The sequence below is a fragment of the Semicossyphus pulcher genome, unplaced genomic scaffold (assembly GCF_022749685.1).
Source record: "Semicossyphus pulcher isolate SPU_LCO1_2020_fin unplaced genomic scaffold, fSemPul1.0.p SCAF_8, whole genome shotgun sequence".
NCBI classification, from domain to species: domain Eukaryota; kingdom Metazoa; phylum Chordata; class Actinopteri; order Labriformes; family Labridae; genus Semicossyphus; species Semicossyphus pulcher.
Genome location: NW_027211759.1, coordinates 2,287,940 through 2,303,865, shown reverse-complemented (window position 1 = coordinate 2,303,865; position 15,926 = coordinate 2,287,940). Strand labels below are relative to the sequence as shown.

The 15,926-nt window shown below is 43.7% G+C and overlaps 1 protein-coding gene across 1 annotated transcript in view; it reads left to right on the top strand.

The window, feature by feature from the left end:
* The window catches only part of LOC138612619 (voltage-dependent calcium channel subunit alpha-2/delta-4-like), a 58,953-nt gene extending 43,240 nt beyond the window's left edge, over window positions 1-15,713 (top strand). Inside the window, exons 29-40 of the mRNA XM_069685980.1 lie at window positions 2,576-2,590; window positions 2,913-2,957; window positions 3,050-3,112; window positions 10,393-10,463; window positions 10,893-10,968; window positions 11,233-11,285; window positions 11,892-11,947; window positions 12,532-12,552; window positions 12,701-12,818; window positions 13,754-13,869; window positions 14,565-14,647; window positions 15,612-15,713. Coding sequence (XP_069542081.1) covers window positions 2,576-2,590; window positions 2,913-2,957; window positions 3,050-3,112; window positions 10,393-10,463; window positions 10,893-10,968; window positions 11,233-11,285; window positions 11,892-11,947; window positions 12,532-12,552; window positions 12,701-12,818; window positions 13,754-13,869; window positions 14,565-14,647; window positions 15,612-15,713 — 819 coding nt within the window. The remainder of the gene's footprint in view (window positions 1-2,575; window positions 2,591-2,912; window positions 2,958-3,049; window positions 3,113-10,392; window positions 10,464-10,892; window positions 10,969-11,232; window positions 11,286-11,891; window positions 11,948-12,531; window positions 12,553-12,700; window positions 12,819-13,753; window positions 13,870-14,564; window positions 14,648-15,611) is intronic.
* Window positions 15,714-15,926: the final 213 nt, after the last annotated feature.

The following is a 15,926-nucleotide window of genomic DNA, read 5'->3' as shown; positions in this document are numbered from 1 at the left end:
ATTTTCAATGAAGCGACTGAATGTGCTCTCAAGACAGCTTTACTGACAAAAGTGGACATACCACTGTTTTGTGAAGTTTTGTGCTTATGAATGTTCAACTAAATTGACCCCAAATACAAGGACCTAATAAACATACGTCCAGTGGGGTTCTAATGTTTACAGGACACATTATGTCTGATGGAGTTTTAAGCATCCTAGCTGCTCCTCATTCAATCCCAATCTCCACCCTAGAGCCTGAGCACTGAACACTCACGGACTTTAATGGCGTCAGGCGTGCAGTGTGTGAGTGTGTGAGGGCTGCATAAAATGAGGAATGGGACACACTGTCATGGCATCACACGTTGCCTGGAAACCAGATGGGCCATTAAATCTAAGAAGTAAAAAAGCCGACCTGCAGCATGTGTGTGTGTGTGTGTGTGTGTGTGTGACAGTGTTTACATATTTTAAGATAAGATCAGCTTTATTCCACAAACTATCAAAAGTCAGAAAGGCATTCATGTTCATCATGTGCGAATATTTAATTGTTGTCACTTCCAGATAAACGTATTTGCGGTTCCCGTCACCGTCCATGCCCGCATTGTTTACATTTAATTATTCTTTTTTGGTCAAACTTTATTGAACACGACTTCAATGTACGAACATTTGTTTACCTTTAGTGGGGGGGCTGGACAATCACGTTTGTATACGTCACCAAGTTAGCTATGAACCCTGGGTAAGTCCTGCAGGAAAGTCTGCAGATAAGCAGACTCACGGAAAGTCCGTAATTTGGCGTTGTCACGTCGGCATCAGAGCCCTCACACACGTGCTGATGTGACAGTGTGTGCATCACAAAGTTTCCAAGGACAAACGAATGCTTTTTGCTGCATGAGCGTCCAACAATAATCCTCAGGATTCAGAGGTCATTCTTTAAATGTTCCATTTCCTTCATTAGGGAGCACAGCCCATTAATTATATCCATTAAGTCCTTTAGACTTTCACATTAAGATTAAAGTGGATTCTGCTCCTAATAAGGTCCCATTAAAGTGTAAAACAACAGGATTTGACCCTTCAGAGACCAAAGTAATGATGAATGTTTCTCATGCTCATTAGACTGTTCTCACTTTCACAAGTTAGCAAGAGTTTTCATGAGCAGCCTCGTTTCATCCGACCAGAGAAGGACAGTCGAGGCGTTAAATTCACCGATTTAAAGGCACAGTTAAAGATCCTTTAAGATCATTTAAGTAAACGCTAACATGTTACACTTACATTATAATTTTAATATCCAACAGCTGTTAGTATGCCTCCTAACATAAAGACCAAAGGCATTTTATTATGGTTAGCATGCTAAATGTAGCTCAAATCACAGCTAAGCTAACAAAATCTGACTTCAAGCTCAGTCAAACCGAAAAGTGAAAAAGTGGAATAAAATGTTGAGTCTGTGAGTCCCTAGATTTGTGACAGACTTTAAATCCTGTTGCAGACACACACTCTCTCTCTCCCACACACACACACACACACACACACACACACACACACACACACACACACACACACACACACACACACACACACACAGTTTCTCTGCAGGTCTGTGACCTTGCGAGCGTCTCCTGCAGCTCAGTGAAGCAGAGCCGGGCTGCAGCTGAACGTGTGCAGATGTCCTGTAGAGGTTGATGGTGCAGATAACATTATTAATGAGAGCTGACAGCTGTGACAGACTGCTTTAATATTTTCACTGCTCACATTAACTCATGCACAGAACACGCTCACATCCTGTCGCCTCTGATTCACTGATTCTGATGTTTATATAATGTTTTAATAAAAAGGTCAATGTGCACGAGGCGGCTTCTCTGAGCTGCTGAGCAGTTTGTGTTTTAAAAGTACATGGTTATATTTCCTGTCTATTTGGTCTCTGTGTGTTTTAATCCTTTGAAGTTTTTTATCCGCTTAGTTTTTATGTCCGTTGCAAATCATCCGGGTAATGAGGAAGATGATTGTTTAAACCAGAAACAGACGCTACATCGCTCTCTTCAGAGACACCAGACTCCATTTACAAAAACAGTGATTATACTGCAGAACAGTTGCTGGTCTACCGCTGCCTCAATCCGTTGGTTTGTTTGTATTTCTGTGTGACTTTGGTAGTTTAAAGTGTTAGCTCGCATCCAAAACAACGCGTCCAAAAACCGATTGAGGTAGCAATAGAGCAGCAACTCCCATTACTGTTTGGTAAAATCAATTATGTTGTAATTATGTAAAAAATGCTTTTGTCAATGGAGTCTGGTGTGTCTGCAGAGAGCGATGTAACGTCTGTCTGTAAGGTCTATCTCTGTAGGGATCCTTTCTGTCATGTTGTCACACACTTAGAAGAACAATCTGAGCCTGTCAGTGGGAACAACAAGAACTTTTAGTGGACGACCTGAAAATGACTTTACAGCCATCAGGGCCGAGGTTTAAGAATATTATAATAACCCTTTAATTGGGTTTTAACTGTCAAAGACAAATCCAGTTTTCACACATATTTCTGCACTAATTATATTTATTCATTTATCTTGTTTTTCCTCCACGCCTCCTCGTCTCTGCACCTCGTTGCTTCCAGCCCAGCGACACAGATGTGAGTAAACTGTGATCGATAAAGTTTTATTGAATGTTTCACATCATGTTGGAGTCATTTTAAGAAGCTGATGCCAAAGCTGAAGTCAAGGATTAGCTCAGTTTGTTTGGCACTTATTCATCTGTAGACTGTGCATTAATACGTTTTACATCAATATTAAACTTAAATGATCTCCTTCCTCTCATGTGCATTGAGCTGGTTGTGTGTTAAAATCAGTCTCTACAGCTCTGATCTCAGTGTTTTTCATGATGTGATGCTGCCTCCTGATGACCTTTGACCCCGCCTCTCAAAGCCTCACCATCTCTTTCTGTCTCTCTCTCAGTGTTCAGAGGTGGAAGGCGTGTGTCCTCTCAGCTGTGAGAGTGAAGTAAGTACTCCTTCCTGCTCCGTCCGCTTGCCAACACCAAACATCCCATCAGTCCTTCTAAAACAAACTGTTTCCTTCTACTTCCTGTTCAGGATCTGAACTGTTTCCTGGTCGACAACAACGGCTTCATCGTGCTGTCCAAAGACAGGAACGAGGTAAAACACCTGAGCTCACCTGTGACACCAGCTGACCTCTTTAACACGTTTTTGAACCCTGAAACCACGCTGACAGAAGTTTGTAGTTTGCTTAGCTTGCAAGTTTTTATCAACTTTAAACTTTGAAGATAAAAGGAGGCACAGTATCGATGTCCCGCCCCTTCCTCTACCCTAAACACACCTTTACCTTGTGTCCTTGGCGTGTTGGAGCCCTCAGGTGGGCACAGTCTGCAGCAGAACAGCTTCTGCTTCAGCAGGTTTTAACGCTTATGGAGTTCGATGACTGTAGTGTTAGGGTGCTTTCAAACCTGACAGCTTTGGTCCGGACTTTCAGGCTTTGCTTGGATAGTCAGGTTCCTTTGGACAGGTGAGAACACGCATTCGAACTCACGGTGCGGACCAAACCACCAGACAACCACCGAACAATTTCACAAATGCCACCGGACCACGGCCCGCAAGAACAGACGGGACTCGTTCTGTTCCCAAACGCACTGCGGTCCGGTTCGATTCAGGTGAGGACATAAACGGATTAAAGCAAACCAAAACACAGTGCATTGTGGGTTGTTAGCGGATGTTGCAGAGACAGACCCGCAGCCAGGCAGTGTGATGAGTAGAGGACAGACGTGGGGGAGCGCTTGTGAAAAACAGAAGTCGCCCCCTGCTGGCCACGAGAAAGACTTTTGTTTAAAGTCACTTCTTTGCCTCCCTCCCTCTCCGGCTCCGTCCTCCTCTTCTTTACACAGTCTCTGGTTCTGGAAACATTTTTCACTCTCCACACTTTCGGACATTTCTGGCTGAATAATTCATCGATGAATCAATAATGAAAATAATCATTAAAGGCGGCTCACACTGCAGGCTGATGCCCCCCTTCAGGTCCTTTTTCTGGCTTCTGTACCTTTAGTTCCACCTCTATTCGTTTCACATGTGGAGCTCCATTTGGTTTCGCTTCCACTTAGGCACCTTCATGGTTTTCATCTGAAATCATGCACTTCTTGTTTGATGCTTTAATTATGAGCAAGAACTGTTATTAAATCTGTGCTTTAAGCATTTAGGGATGCTTCAACAAGTAAGATCTGGGAATGAAGAGCCACAGAGGGACAGCATTTATTCTGATAGATCGAACCCAGAAACAAACAAACCGAAATCTTGGTAATGTCTGCAAAGAAACGATCACTGTTCAGCAGCTTTCTCTTGACTTTCAGATGTCGGATTGTCCTTGAAGGCATCGTCAAGAGGAGTTCTGAAACTAGTTACTTCTTGCATTCCACTTGAATGCAACATTGATATAAATCTTTATTGTTGTAAGTTTGAAGCCTAGAATAAGTTTATCTTTTGGTTTAATGAGATAACCATAAACTGTGTCTGGAGGGAAGGAAGTCATGTGACCTGTAAGATTTAAGAAACATAAGTCTGTGATTACTAATATAAGAACACGTTGGCCTCGTCTTTACGCTGCTTGGAATCAGGAGATAGATTTGAGAGTTTGGGAGTGAGCGGTTTGTCCGCTTCAGGCCTCTCCGAGGATCATTTCATGTGCTCATAAACAACATCTGGATGCCTCACAGGATTGTGGTCTTAATCTGTCTGCGGTGCATCAGCACTGAAATATACAACAGCTGCTGCACCTGCTGACCTCACCGACCGTGGGCGGAGCTTCAGCCGAGCAGAGCGGGCTGATGTATGACAGGCTTTATCCGTTTATCTATTCAAAGTTTTAGGGTTTATTTTCCTGTGTTTATTTCACATGAAGCTCAGTGTCGGTCGCGTTTGGTTCAGCTCATGTATCAGATCTCGTCCTTTTCTTGTAAACAAACTAAAGTTTTGTTAGTGTTCACTGTTTGGCACCAACACTAGTTTTATCCTGAATGTCTAACAAACATACTGAGAGGATTTTTCTCTCCACAAAATGTCTGTAAAGCCAAATGTTAAGATATCCGTGCCTTCCTATTAGAGCAAATACATCCTGGTGTGCACGATACGAACAAAACAGGAGCCCACTCATAGAAACATGCTCAACCACTAGTGTCAAACACTTTCAGACATGTTCTTTCTAACTACTTATTATTAACATTTCTTTAAAGGCCAATTTGTTTAATCCAATCTAATGTGCAGAGGCAGATCATTCCACAGAGGCACCGGCCCCTCTGAGCTCACGCTTACGCACACTCAGAAGCAGCTGATCGGCTGCCTCGGAAGAGTCGTCACATTTTAGTCCCAATGTTTTCTCTCCTCGTGCAGGAATCAGACATCAGTATCAGGTGACAGGGTGAATCTCTAAAGCACCATTTCACTCTCTTTACACTTTTACTACTGTGATATCCGGATTCTTCACTCAGGATAATCTACCCTCGATTCTTCCACCGATTCTTCCAGCTAATCTGGAGCCACAGAGCGTCTCTCCGTTTCCCGTTACCACAGTGCGCTGCGTTTTCCCGTTCAGCGTGGATGCTGTCATGTCGAGCTGCAGCTTTGGGACGTCATTGCCTGTAGTTGGGTCGGTCATATCATGTCTTTAAATGTCCGACTGCCCATCACTAACATTTTAGTCTCGTCTCGTTAACGAAAACAAAACACACGTGTCGTCAGAGATTTTATTATCATCGTCTTCGTCACGGGAAAAAGGTTGTTGACATTTATCGTCATAACATTTACGAACTTAACACTGACTGCAACATTTATTTCCTTACACAGTATTATTTTCTCTCTTAATCATTTATTCTTTCAAACCTACAGAAATCCAAAAGAGCTCTTCTTAAAGCACAAGGCCTAAACCACACCTGCACGTATTTAGTTCATTTGACTTGAAAACTTTTCAATATATTTACTTTTGACTAATTTGGCAAAAAAATAAAATCACAAACAGAACAAATATTTGTTTCACTTTGTATCTGCTTTTCTTTTTCTGGCCTCAACAGGCTTCCATACTTTTCAGATATCATTTTGCAGACCTTTTACTGTGTGTGTGTGTGTGTGTGTGTGTGTGTGTGTGTGTGTGTGTGTGTGTGTGTGTGTCCATCTGACAGCTGCTCGTTAGCTCCGGATTACCTCGGCCTGTTAGGAGACATATTCCTGAGGATTAATCCCGAGCCCACCACGCTCCCATAAACACTCGGCTGAGCAGCCACTCCCCCTTCAGCCGCACGTCTCCTCCTCCGCCGACATGTTCACTTCTATTTTTAGTCGTTTCATTTCATTCAGGACGCGTTCCCTGGACTCGAACCTGTGATGTTTGTGTTACAGGACGTTCTCAGTGACCGCGAGGCTGCCAGCTGTGCAGCAGCAGCTGGCTCCTCCGAGGCCAGATGAGGCTTAGCTGCCGTTCAGTGACACTGTGACATCTGAAACCATGTCAGGGTCAGAGGGACGGAGCTGCAGAGAACACGTTAGAACCAATGACTGTATATAAAGATGGCCGACGTGTCTCCTTCTCCTCTTCTTGTACTTACTAACTTCCCCCTGAGCGGGCGCTGCCGTCTTGCTCACCTGTATCCAGAGTGTGTGCAGTAGAGATCGGCTGGTGGAGCTGCCATCTTGAGGTCCCGCCCCTTCCTCTACCTGAAACAAAGTACAGTTAAAATTAGAGAAGAGGTCAAGCTTAGACTGAAAGTTCAGCCAAGTCTGACGGTGTAGAGCTCAGCCTGAGATGTCCTAAATTGGCCACCGTACAGAGGATAGAACCCTTTAATAAAGCAACAATAATATCATAGAAAAAGACTCTTTTTACGTTTGTTCTTCCCTAATGAAGTTGTTCATCCAGTTTATCTTCCTGCTGTGTTTTGTACATTAGACCCCCACTAATTTCAGGACGTAGCAGGTCGTGTTCATCAGTCTAACCTTGTCCCCGCCCTGAGGATGAATAGTGGCCTCCTGCAGCAGCTCCTCAGACGGCATCATTGATCAAGCCGACGTTTTCTCTGCATCCGACCGACACCAACGAGAACCATCCCCGCGTTTTGCTCCGTCACGCCGCTCACCACACTTCCTCTGTCTGACCCATTTCTTTAAGTCAGCAACGACTTAATTTCTCCTCTGATTAAATATTTACCGTGCCCTGCAACGCACCACGAGCTGCACCTTCACACCACAGCGGCTCGAACACCGGGGGGGATTCTGGGTGTTTCCACAAACTTCCTGTAAAGTCCAGAGCTCAGCAGAAACATGGAGGAAGCACTTCATCATAATATCTGCTTAGTAAGGCCGCTGGGAACGCAGCAGACATGCAAATAATGAAAAATGAGCTTCTGCACTGAATGATTCTGGCTTTAAGGTTATTCTACAGCAGAACATTTTTCTGCTGTGTGGAGAGAGACGTTCATTTAACTCTAATCCAACTTTTTATTCAATTATTTATACGTTTATAACAAATCTCAGCGCTATGATTTCTCGCTGTTTGAAGCTGTCATTAACAAAGAAATGGAATTAAATTACAAGTCTGATTAAACTCAGGCAGCCATGTTGGTTACAGGGTAGAGATATCCGGCTCTTAAGCAGCGACTCTCTGATTGTGTCTGTCTGCAGTTTGAGGCTCAGCAGGAAGTGTGAAGTCAGTTTATAAGAGCGAAGCAAAGAAAATAAAGCAAATTCAGGCCTGAATAAACTAAATGTTCACAAATGACCACTTGAGACTGACAAGCTAACAGCTGTCTACAACGATTCACCTCGGCTTCAGTCACTGAACTTTCGGCTGCTTTTAATTCTTGGAGAATTTTCCCTCTTAAATAATAATATGTCTCTCTCACCGTCCCAGAAGTCTGTGCTCCAGCTTTTTCTGTCAGGGACATTGTAGTATTATTTCCTTTACATGTAAGGTCTTATAAGCAGGAATCTGTTAGCTCAACTTGTTGACGTTCTAATTGGCCGACTTATGAGTTAGCTTATAAATTAGCCGTGGGCACAGACTGTTTAGCTTTGATAACTTGGTGTTTCCTCCACCCTTCTCCAGCTCCACCTCCTCGTCCAGATATGGTCACTTCTGGTGCTGCGTTTAAGGTCCTGTGATATGTAATACCTCTGAACTAGTTTGACAATGTTTACGAGTCATTCAGGAGACTTGGGTGTAAGAGCCGTGTCAAAATGGTCAAAAAAGGAAAGTTCTGTTATCAAACTCGTTATATTTCTACATGCTACTACAGCTAGATGCTAGCCTTTTAGCTTCGTGCAACATTCAGTGTTTACCATGCTAACACGGCTAATGCTTGCAACTTTAGCATGTTGTGGATTTTCGGATGATATTAGTTTCATATCTTTGTGTTTAGTACAGAGTCAGGATGTGGTTAGCCTAGCTTAGCATTAAGATATGAGGCACAGTTTGCAGCACCTCTGCAGCTCACTTGTTAACACATTATTTCTTCTAAGTTTAATCTGAACAGACACAGAGACATTAAAGCTACACTTTGAGACGTTTCCATGCTTTAAACCTCGGAGCTAGTGTAGCTAAAGGTTGCAGCAGAGCCTCTGATTTGATGATATTTTACTGGTAGCAGTGCTCTCTGGGTGATACTGCAGTCCTGATTTAATGTAGCACTTGTTCTCTGAAAGCAGAAATAAAGCGGTGTTCTGCTGCTGCTGCTGCTGCTGCTGCTGCAGAGCTCCTGGCAGCAGTTGGCTCTCTCACTGCTTTATGTTTTTGTTTATTCCAGCACGTTTACCCTCTGCTGCTGATGCTGCTGTCGAACAAACAGAGGGTCAGGTTTCTGTGTAAGCGGCATCCGGCTGCTCACGCTCGGCAACCTGCGCGCCCTCCGAGGCTGCTGGGAAAATCCCGTCCAGGTGGAGATAGAGTGTGGGCAGAGAGCAGCTTGTAAACATGAACAGAGCTGCTGAGACAAAACGCGCTGAATAATTCAGAGACTGCTGCTGCTGAGGGCCAGAGAGGACCGGCACACTGCAGACTCACAGAGAGGACTTTATATCACTGTTTAACACCCACTGCATCTGCATTCTCTCCTGCTGGAACCTCACAGTATGTCCAACCCAAACCCAGATATTCATTTATAAATGACTCCACATCTTTTAGTCTTTTTAAAGCAGCAGACTGGAGGAGACTTCCAAGAGACCGACTCCTGCGGAGATTAAATAAACTGCAATAATGATAATGAAGCTAATGACTTTAGATGTTATTCTTTGAGGAGCTCTCGCTCCGTCTTCACTGCAAGCATTAAATGTTAATGTGTTAGAGCTGCTTATTTGAAATGAAGGTGTTTGCTTTGTCTTCGGGGTTCAGACATAAACGCTGGTAAGATAAAAAACAAGAAGCTATAGGAGCGTGGTGGGAAAGAACAGCAAGCTCAGCTAATTAACAAAGTATGTCGTGTTTGTTTCATCCAGATGGAAGCAGACGTGTAAAAAACACAGTTTGCTGTCACACGCAGGAAGTACAAACGCTGTATCCATCCGTCTCTGACCAGACAGAGTGAGCTGCTTCCCAGACAGTTCACACAGACCAGGTGCTCATTAACGTCTGTTACTCTGCTTGTAGAAACAATCGATTAATCAGAGTTTTCAAGAGTTAGGAATGGAGAGGTCGTCTAATTACAGCCACGAGGCCACAAGAATGTCACCAAGCACGGATGAGATCGACTGCAGACAGTTTGTTGTTCTCAGGAAAGATATTTTTACAGTCACAGATTTTTATGATCCAGGTGAACGATTCATTAATGAACTAACGACTTTGTTTGTAAGAAAAGCACATGTGCAGACTCCTCGGTCACGTGAACAACCCGTGCCACGCTTCTGCACGTCCATCAGGTACTCACCTTCAGGGTGACGCATCTGGCCCGAGAAGAAGACTCGTACCCTCGGTTTTCTGGACTCTGTCATCGACCTGTTTAGTCTCTGTGCGTCCATGAAAATGAACCACACAGAAACGGAAATAAATGAGTGGCATCTCAAAGAAAGTGTGTGTGTGTCAGAATGGACTCATGAGACCGTCAACATTTCACATTCTCACCGGACAACCTGTTGAGATTCATAAAACCAGCACCTAAGGTTCATTCAGTCACTGAGGTCACACGTGTGGCAGTCAGTTAACTAACGCCTCCTTCATACATTAGGTGAACTCTGATCATCAGACTGAAACTAGAGTAACCCCTCTGACCAACGGTTCGCTTTAGTCTGAGGTTTTAGAGGAGAGGTCCTGCTGCTCTCTGAGTCGTCCACATAAAGAAAATAACATCGTCCGTGTTGTTTGTGACGTCGACTGGCTGACGACTCTGCATAAAGAAGTGACATGATGTAGAATTTAACTAACAAACAGTCTCTGTTCATGTCGTCTTCTCCAGGTGGGTCGCTTCTTCGGCGAGGTGGACGGGTCCGTCATGGCGTCGCTGATCAAGATGGGAATGTACAAAAAGTAGGAAAGATTGCCGTTGGGATACAAGCACTTTATAAAACATATAAACGTGTTGGGGCGGTTCCTTCTTCTACTTCACTACATCTCAGAGGACACTAAATTCATCTGACAGCTTCTGTTACTTAACAAACTCTTTGCACACAAAACATACATACACATACATACTGTTTACATATATTTACTGTATCTTTAGGTGGTTTTCAGTCCTACAGCTTTAACAATGAGCTCCACCTCTACCAATAAAATCCTGTTTTTTCACTCATGCACAAATCATAGAAACCTTATGATAGAATATGTAACAGCAGATCAGACACAGGGGACATTCACCTGAGCACTTCCTCTTCCACTGTTAAACCTCCAGTTTACACTTCCTGCCCTGTTTTTCTGTCCTCGTCACTGAAGTTGACCACACTGTCTGTCTGTGTGCAGAGTGTCGCTGTTCGACTACCAGGCCATGTGTAAGAACAGTCACCATCACGCCAGCAGCGCCCGGCCTCTGCTCAGCGTGAGTCTCCTCCCTGCACACGAACAGTCACGATCAAACACACATGGCTCCTGTCAGTTACAACTCTGCATCAGGTTACTGTTTGATGTCATTATAAAGTCATGTGAAACACCTGATAGCTTCCAGGTTTGAACAGAGTTAGTTTCGGTTTGTTACATGAAGAATTTCTTTCTGTTACTTTGTGATATTTAAAGTCGACACATTTCTTTGATGTTTTCTGTCATTTTTAAACACAAAGTTCTTGTTTCCTTTTTTCTCCTGCAGCCGTTTTATGGCATCGTGGCGTTAATGAGATGGTTCTTCTCCAACGCTCTGATGTGAGTTTAACTTGTTTATTAATCATTAGTGGAGAGACGAGCAGTCAAGGTGAATGTCCTGTTGATACGATTAATATTTACATTTTTACAAATGGTTACCGCTGTCGCCTCACAGCTAGAAGGTTCCTGGTACGATTCCCAGTTCAGACGTAGTGGGCCTTTCTGTGTGGAGTCTGCATGTTCTCCTTCCTCCCACAGTCCAAACGCATGCTCGTTATTGGTGACTCTAATTTGCCCGTAGGTGCGAGTGTGAGCGTGAAAGGTGGTCTGTCTCTGTGTGTCAGCCCTGTGATTGACTAATGACCTGTCCATGTGTAACCCCACCTCTTGCCCAATGACAGCTGCCTGCCCCCCCGCAACCCTGAACAGGGTAAGCGGTTGAGCTGATGGATGGATAAATTAATGTCTGAATGTTAAAGGACATTTCTGATCAAAAGAGTCACATACACATGATTTAAGTAAGAAAGTACAAACATTGTAAAATGTAAGTTTCCACCTGCAGTACCTTCACGGCCCACTAGGGGGCCCTGGCCTGCACGTATGGAGCCCTTCAGGTTATAGAGAAGAGACCGTTTTCTTTAACAAGCTGTCTGTGTCTCCTGTCAGGTTCTTACTGGACTTTAACTTCTGCGGTCTCTGGCACTCTGACTATTTTGTGGACGGTAAGAAGATCTGACTCCTTGACCTTAAATCAGACTGATGTGAAGGTGTGTGTGTGTGCGTTGCATGTGCGTGTGCGTGTGCGTGTGCATGTGCGTGTGTGTGTGATTGTAATCCAATATACAAATTCAGCAAATACCTCCTCGTGCTCTGCTAGCTGTTAGCATGTGTGCTGCCTCGTCCTCTTCGCACAACCCACCTTCATGTGTCTTTGAATGCATCGTGGGCTCGTCAGTAAACCCTGACACATTTATCCTTCTTTAATACAACCTGTGTTTGTTTTTATTTTGTCTTTGAGAGTTTGTGTTTCTAGAGGATGAATAGACACACAGATGTAAACAGTTCAACAGTCACAGACATGTTAACTGAAATAACCACAGGTACAGCAGCAGCTACCGATGTGTCAAGAGTCTGCAGACAGGTGGTGTGTTTGTTCATCGTGCCATCACTGCTTTGTGTCTCACTTACAAACATTCTGTTTCAAAATGGCCGCCTCATCTTCATCATCATCTCCATCCTCACCTTCACCATCGTCGCCATGGTCACCTGTGTGTGTCGTCACTGTGATCCATCTTCATCCGTTCAGCCAAGGCGGGGTATCACACGAGTGAGTACAACATGTCTGCATACGTGTGTGTGTTTACGAAGTGGACAGAGACGGAAAGGTATTTATGTGTGTGTGTGTGTGTGTTTACGAAGTGGACTCACAGAGACGGAAAGGTATTTATGTGTGTGTGTGTGTGTGTGTGTCTCAGGTCACAAACAGAAGAAGGTGGATGCTCTGCAGCCCTGCGACACAGCGTACCCCGGCTTCATGTACGACTCGTCTGTCAGAGAAGCAAACAGCCTCATCAAGTGTGGACGCTGCCAGAAGTACGACACGCACACACACACACACCCCCACATGCACACGCACACATGCACACACACACGCACACACACACACACACACACAGATTTAGTGACCTGAGCCTTTCGGTCGTGCTCAATTTTAACTTTTTAAACTTGAACCAACAAACACAATAATTTCCCTTACTGTCTCTAACAACATCAACACACCTACAGCGCCACCTTGTGGTCAAACCAGGAAAGAGTGTAGAAGTGATTTTAGTTATTCATGTAAAAATATAAACAGTTCTAAAGTGAAGTTTACGTTAACACTCAATTTGAATCATCGCAGTTATGGACAGACATGTTCCCACATTAAGTCTCAACCAGGGTCCATTCACAAATTACTCGATTTAAGAACATTAACGGGAGCAGCGTTCAGAGCTGACATTGTTCTATCTGCATGAAACTCTTTGTCAACCCGTCTTTACATACCAACTTGTGTAGATACAAAGTTTAGCTACATGTATTCATGCTGATGATTAACTCAAACTTTACAAACTTTATCTATAAAACATTTGCAGAAGTTTTTATTGTCACTGTAGCAGAGCAACAACGTAAACTTTGCTTCAGTCACGCTCAGGTATCTTAAATTAGTTTTTTGTAACTGTTAGTTTTCATACTTTTTCTTGTTAAAAAAAGAGGTTACAGATTTGATGATCAGTTAAAATGAATTTAATCTGAAGAGAGATCTTTAAATGATAATCATTTAACTTTCTTGAGCACCGTTCGTGCACGGACACAAACTGCTTAAAAAACAGATGAAAAGACGGACATGTTGGCTCTGTGAGTTCAGGGTTCATTAACTGTAAATTAACTAATGTCTGTTTCACCTGTCTGTAAGTTGTGTGAATTCAATAACTGATTGGTTCTAAATGATTATTGATTGATGGGCTGTCTCTGTCTGTGCTGTGTTTCAGGATGTTCGTGGTGCAGCAGATTCCCAACAGTAACCTGGTGATGGCCGTGACTCAGGCCGACTGCGACTGTTCCCGACAGTACGGGTCCATCCTGCTGGAGCCCAAAGAGATCAAATATATCCTTCACTTGTTACTCAACAGCAGCCACACTGCCCCCTGCTGGACATGTACACAATTACAGCAAGGACACGATTCGACCCCGCGCAATCTTATCTGTCTGTTTCTGTACAATAGATGCTTCACAGAGAGCTCAGTGGTGCATTCAAATACCCCGACATTTCTTATTGCTCAGGTGACTCCACAACAGCTCAGAGCGTTGGCAGACTGTCTGTCCTGTCAGTAAGTTTTATTATCAAAATGTGTCAGTTAGATTGACCGTGTGGTCGAGATGACTTTGATCAGATCTACTGAGCTGCACTTTTATTACACCTTTCTACAAACATGCAGCAAAAGTTGCTTTAAAGAGAGAAAAATAAAAAGGATCAAATAGACAACAGATGAAGTGTTATAAATGAAGCTCAACCCAAAGTGCAATCACATAAAATACAAAGCAGGGATGAAATCCTGTCGAAGCCAGGAGGAGCTTGTGTCACTAAAGTAAAACATATCCTGTAGTTGCTGACAGAAATGTGTTTTTCTCTGCTTCTTCAGACGAAGCTGCTGGTTTTTTTAAAATCATTTTTGAAACAAAATTTTGTACGATAAAGATAAAAAAAAGCACCAGCGTCAGAACAAGTATGAAAGACATTGATTCGACGCCGGGCCGTTCTCCTCAGCATTGAGTGTTGTGATTTCCTTGACGTCCGTGAACATAACGCCACCGTGAAGTGCAACAGGATGAAGTCTCAGAAGGTGCGGCGGCGTCCGGAGTCGTGCCACTCCTACCACCCAAAGGTGAGACACTCAGGCCAGGCTCTACTAAACCATCAACGCGCTATCAAGGGAAACTACCTGATTGATTGATCATAGACTGTATACAGGAAGTGGACGTAGCCTCTGGCTAGAAGTGAAGCCAAAGCAAAAGTGTCTTAAACCTGCATTCTTTCTAATGTCCAGCAGGGGGCGACTCCACTGGCTGCAAAAAGAAGTGTGAGCCGCCTCCTCTCTCTCTTTATTCCCTCAGTAAACATGTTCCTCACGAGTTTATGGTCTCAGTCTCTAGTTTCAAGTCTTCTTCAACACAGCATGATTTTCATTTAGTCACTGAGGCTCCCATTGAGAGTCACAGAGACCAGGAAGCAGGGGACGGTTTAGGGCGGGGCTACCTGTGAGTGACAGGTTCCTGCTACAACAGCGACCTGATAAAATATCTAGTTCGAGCTTGTTTGTACTAAATACGTTTGTAGAAGACACTTACGTTCGCATCCTAATTAAGACAGTAACAGTGAATTATGGAAGTATGTTGCTAACTCTTTGCTCCGCCCCCGCTCGTCCAAATATGGCAACATCTGGTTTCAGAAAACAAAGATGGCGACGGCTAAAACACCAAACTAAATCTTGACAACAGTAGTCAATAAAAACCATCCAGTGACATCACGTTAGCTACATCCACTTCCTGCATACAGGCTGTTGTTTCAGCACATTGTGCCTGAATTTCAAAATAAGAGCGCGCTGTTCTTCAAGACAACTTAACAGATAATCCTCAAAGTGCTTCAGCTTCATGATACACAAGTTAGCAGCACAGAGTCGATCAAATAATCAAATCAACACTTTAAATGAAATACTGTTTATTTAGTTAATAATTAATCATTCATAATCCATAAATTAAAGATTCAACTACCAATGATCTAAATGTATTCAGCGCTTTTCTTCTGAACACTGCTACGTTCACTAATTCACACTAATAATCCTCCAACAGGAAAATGCTAAGGAGTGCGGCGGGGCGGCGGCCATCTTCCTGTCGCTCTCTCTCTTCTCGTCCTCGCTGCTCATCTCGGCGCTGCTCCACTGCTGGACGTAAACCAGGACCGACCGACCAATCAGGACGCTCTGATGGACGCGGCGAGGATTTAAAGCAGGAGACTTTTAGCAAGTAGCCAAAGGATTTTTTTATTACCTGCCAGGCGAGAGCCGACGAGACTTTGTTTCCTGCTGCTCAGACGAGCGTCCGCTCCCTCTGCAGCGGAGATTAAAGGGCTATTACACTTTTTTTATGGACTCTAGACTAACTTCT